Source organism: Gracilinanus agilis, unplaced genomic scaffold (genome assembly GCF_016433145.1).
Source record: "Gracilinanus agilis isolate LMUSP501 unplaced genomic scaffold, AgileGrace unplaced_scaffold55969, whole genome shotgun sequence".
Classification (NCBI taxonomy): domain Eukaryota; kingdom Metazoa; phylum Chordata; class Mammalia; order Didelphimorphia; family Didelphidae; genus Gracilinanus; species Gracilinanus agilis.
The window spans coordinates 1-4994 of NW_025391319.1; the positions used below are offsets into that span (position 1 = coordinate 1).

General features: G+C 50.6%; 1 protein-coding gene across 1 annotated transcript; it reads right to left on the reverse strand.

The window, feature by feature from the left end:
* Window positions 1-55: 55 nt before the first annotated feature.
* ARX (aristaless related homeobox) lies at window positions 56-3192 on the reverse strand (the record flags this gene model as incomplete). Its single annotated transcript, XM_044684781.1, has 2 exons — window positions 3000-3192; window positions 56-920 (listed from the first exon to the last, which is right to left on the reverse strand). Coding segments are annotated over exons 1-2 (1058 nt in total), but the record flags the coding sequence as incomplete, so codon positions are not given.
* Window positions 3193-4994: the final 1802 nt, after the last annotated feature.

Consider the following 4994-nt stretch of genomic DNA (forward strand, 5'->3'; position numbering starts at 1 on the left):
GAGAGAGAGAGAGAGAGAGAGAGAGAGAAGGGTGTTGTAGTAGAGATAGCAGTACCTGGTGAAGACGTCGGGGTAATGAGTTTTTTGGAAAGCCCGCTCCAGTTCCTCCAGTTGATAGCTGGTGAAGGTAGTGCGGTAACGCCGCTGCTTCCTCTTGAGCAGGCCCTCTTCCGAGTCGCTGCCCGCCGATAGGCACACACTGTCCTCGCCGTCCTTGCCCTCTCCGTCCTCACCAGGGTGCAGTAGCAGCTCCTCTTTGGGGGACAGCTCCCCGCCCTCCGCGGCGGCGGCGGCGGCGGCGGCAGCGGCGGCGGCGGCGGCAGCTGCAGCAGCTGCAGCAGCGGTGGCTGCAGTGCAGCGCCTGGGCTCCTTCAGGAGGCCCCTGCCGTCGTCTTCCAGGAGCTCCTCTTCGTCGTCCTCCAGCAACTCTTCTTCTTCGTCGTCCTCCTCCTCGTCCTCCAGCAGCTCCTCGTCGTCGTCCTCGGGGCCTGGGGGACCCGAGGTAGCGGCGGCGGCCGAAGCTACTTGACCCAGCCTGTCGTCAGGGTGCGGGGCGCCCCCTTTGCTCCCAAGCTCGTCCAGGGCGGGCGGCGGCGGCACGAAAGGGGCCCCGTTCTCCCTATACGACTTGCTTCGGCTGATGCTGACCTGTGGCGCTTGGCTGATTTTGAGCGTGTCCCAGGCGGAGGTGGCCCCAACTCCAGCTCCAGCCCCGTCGGGCCTGTCTCCAGACCGCTGCTGTTGGGGCTCCCCGCGCGGGCCCGTCGCGGCTGCCGCAGCAGCTGCCGCAGCTGCTGCCGCCGCCGCCGCCGCCGCAGCTCCTTGCAGGAGGCGGCCTCCTCCTGGACCGTAGAGGCGCCTCAGCTTGGGGGGCAGGTGGAGTTCTGCTTCGAACTGGGGGCTACTGCCCTTTGGGGAGCCTGCTGGGGAAGGAGATAAGGGTTGAGAGAAAAGGGTGGACGAGGAAGAAGGAAGAAAGGAGAGAGACCGACGGACGGCCAACACCCCAATAGCCGGGACACACAGAGGGAGAAAAGAGGATGGGGTGGGAAGAGAAAGAGAAGTACACAGTAGGTCAGTGTCAGTGTCCCAAGTACAAGTTAATAGCTGTTACCCAAAGGCCAGATAGGCACCCATCTGTCCCATTCCCCCTCTTTTTCAATCCTCAAATCTCCCACCACTCGAATTCCACTAAAACCTTCTTCCCTTCAGAGGAATAGGAGAAAAAGCCGAGGCCACAGAAAAGATCATGTTGGGAGTTCTGTCCGCCAACTAGTACAATTCTTAACCACAGTCTCCTGGTTTTGCCCCCTCCACCGGTAGGTAGGGAGGGGATGGAAACAGGAGGGCCAAGGGAGCTGGCAGGCCCAACTCAGCCAGCTGCACGAGAAAACATGCCATGGGACAGTTGGCACAGTGCCCATAGCTTTCGACTCTCCGCTTCACTCTTTCCTCACCCCCTCCTCAATTTTATTAGAAAACATCGTGCGATCGTTCTTTTTCTGGGCCCCTAAAGTGAGCCCCTAAACTCTGGCGGGGGGTGGGGAAGAGAACATTCTAGCACAGAAACAACTTTTAAAAAAAACTTTTCTAATTACATCGCTTTCGATTTTTCTACAGCTCGGCGAAGCGGCCTTGGGACACTGCAGCTAATTCTTGTCTGGCGCTGAGCTGGGGAGAGAGGCGCTGCCTCAGCTGTCGGCCACTGGAGGAGCCGACAGACCCCGGAATCTCTGAGTACTTCGACTGGTCCCTAGCCAACCTGACAGTGAGGGTGAGGAAATTCTACTAAAACATGACAAATTCACCAAGAGCAAATATATGCCTTTAACAAGAAGTGGGGAAGAATGGATTGGGGGTGGGTGGGGGTGTAGAGTGGTACAGGGAATTCTCCTGCCAAATAGACTGCATAGGGCTCTTCCCTTCGAGAAGCGCCTGACACAGGTACTGCCACAAGCTAAAAAAAAAAAAAAAAAAAAAAAAAAAAAGGAGAAAGTCAGTTTTATTTTAAATTAACGACTCTTTCTCCTCTCACCCCCATCCCCGCTCTCCAGTCAATCTCCTTTTCCCCAAAGGAAGCACACGGGCACTGTGGCTTGACCGCCAGCTTTAAGATGTCAAATGAGAGTCTGCGGGGATTTTCTTCCTATCCTCTAGAGATCCACCTCAGTTCCAAACTTAAGTAGAGTAGGTTTGAGTACATGCTGCAAAATACTTGTTCTGCATTTTAACATTTCATTTAAAATTACCGTTTGAATGAAAATCGAAGGAGAGAGAGAGAGAGAGAGAGAGAGAGAGAGAGAGAGAGAGAGAGAGAGAGAGAGAGAGTCAAAAAGNGAGAGAGAGAGAGAGAGAGAGAGAGAGAGAGAGAGAGAGAGAGAGAGTCAAAAAGCTGCATTTTTCGTGTGGATAAGATGAACTTTCGGACCCCCTAGACATTTTCTGCAATGCTTCAGTTAAAAGGGCTCTAAGAAATATGTAAAGGGGGGGGGGAGGAAGGATGGAATTGCGAGGAAAAGGAAGCCTAAGCAGAGGATTGACGTGCCTCCTCCTGGTTTGCTTTTCTTCCGATTCCCCCAGATTTCGGCTGCTTTGAGGTTCCCCAAGTCATTCTAAAGGATTTGATCTCAGGCAGCACTTGCTATTTCTGACTTCTCTCCGGCACTCCAACACCAATCTCCAACACGACCGATATATTACTTTAATGAGGCAGTAACATTCAACTAACCACCCGAAATGTTCCTCTGTGCTCTGAAGAGGAAGAAATCTGTCAGAGGCTTAAAAATATATATATATAGGTCCCTGAAAGGGTGGGTGCGGACAGCAAAGTTTACAGGCCTTACAGATCTATCAACCTCTTCTTCCTCAGTCCTTCTCCCCTCGCTCCCAACCCTTTCTTTTTCCCCCAAACAAAATCAAAATCCACAATAACTGCTTCGGCAGTGGTTTTTTTGGCTGTCGCGATTTGCAGTTCGAAGGATTGAAGGGTTATTTCTTACCTTGCGCGACCTTATCCTGATCTGTCCGGTTAGACAGAGAAGGCAGGCTCTGAGCAGCTCCTAGCAATCTCATTTTACAGGGACTCCGCCTGCCCAGGATGCTGTCTATGCAGTAGGAGGAGAGCAAAGTTGGAGATTTACTTTTGCATTCAGGCCTCTCAGAGCAGCTCTCCTCTTGGTACTGATTGCTCATGATTTTTGGCTTTTCCCCTTTTCGTAACGAGCTGGGTGGTTGATGTCTCTCTCCCAAGGCTGGCTGGCTGGATATGTATGTGGGGGGGTGGGGGGATGGCTGAATTTTTTTTTTTTTTGGTTTGGGGGTTTGGGGTTTTTTTTTTCCTTGTTGCTTTCTCCGCCCCACCCCCTAAACTGCTTGTTTTAATCCCCCCTCCGGCGGCTCCCGCACTCGCCCCTCTTCGTGCTCAGGACACCAGTAACAAGTGTAGTGAGCAGCAATTGCTTTGCTCCGGAGTCCCTCTCCTCCACGTGCTGGGAGTCGCCTTCTGATTGGTTCTCGCCAGAGGCTGGGCAGCTTCAGGCAACGGGAGAGAAGTAAAACCCGACACGGATTACTCGGAGCCAGCCCTCAACCTCTCTCACCAACTAAGAAAGTTCATTGCCCTATCCTTTAGAAGAACTTTTTTTCTTTCTTTTTCTCTCTCTTCCTAAAAATGAAACAAAATAAAACCCCAAGGCATTATCTGAAACTATGGCTATTCCCACCCCCACCCTCACTCTCTCTAGGTTACTTCTCCTACGCCTTGTCTACTAGTCTGGGAAAGCCATTTCTGATGTTCTGGTCTCTTAGAGATTCGTGAGGCTCCAGATAGAGGACGTAGGAAGAGGGCCAAGAGACAAGAATGACACATCGAAGCTGAAATCATAACAAACAATGCATCTTAAAGTCGCTGAGATATCAGCACACAGCGTTTTGTACAATTTTGGACAGTCAGTGGGGTGCACAATTTGAAAAATATTTGTTTCTGTTAATGCTGATAACAATGGCCAACCGAGGGGGTTAAGGTATGGACAGAGGCTGAAAATTGTGGTCTGTTTCAACATATACACAATCTTTACAACTTAACCTCAAGGCTCCAGTGGTAATATCTGTCACCCCCAAGACGAAACACACATTGCTTAATTATTTTTGTTGTCGTTGTTTTTCTAACCCATTTGGAGCGGGGTGAGGGAAAATTGTTAAAACTAAATTTCGTAGCAAACAAAATAGGGAATTCAAAACCCGTTGAGGAGGAGGAGGAAGACGAAAAGGCCAAACTTGAGGTCTGGAGGATTTTTTTCAAGTCTCTATAAACTTTCCTTCTTTTATCCTTCCCCATGGACTCCATAAGTCCCGTTTCACACCTTGCACTAAAATTACATTATTGTAGGAACCTGAGACCACACAGAACAGAGATCTCATGGAAGGTTAGTTTGGGACACAGTGAGTGGCAGAGGAATAGACTCATTAAGCTCCGAACAATGGGGGGCTATGTTCCAGTCTCATCATTATCCCCCAAAATAGAAGACCCGATTACGAGTTGATGGCTCAAATGAGGGTCCCAGGGAAGGAAGAAAGGTAAGTCCCAAGGGTAATGGGGTATTTCTCCCCAAACATCTTTCTTTGCATCACACACACACACACACACACACACACACACACACACACACACGAGCCCGACACCAACCAAATCAAGAGCTGAACCAAGATTTAAATTTATAAAGTCTAGCTAGAGAAACACTTGTATTTATTCTGCCTCTCCCGTGCTTCCATAGACTTTCCAGCAGCTGCGGCATAATTTAGGGCCCAGAGGAAAGAAAGAGGGAAACACTAAGCCGGAGAGAGGGGGGAGGTTGAGTGGTGGGATGGGAGGTGTTTTAGGAGGGGGGTTGGGGGAAGGGTGATCCATGTCGGGTTTTCCTCTTTTTCATCTTCCTCCATTCAATGTGTCAAAGAAGAAGCATTTTTACAAAGGGTTATATTCGAATTGCATATAG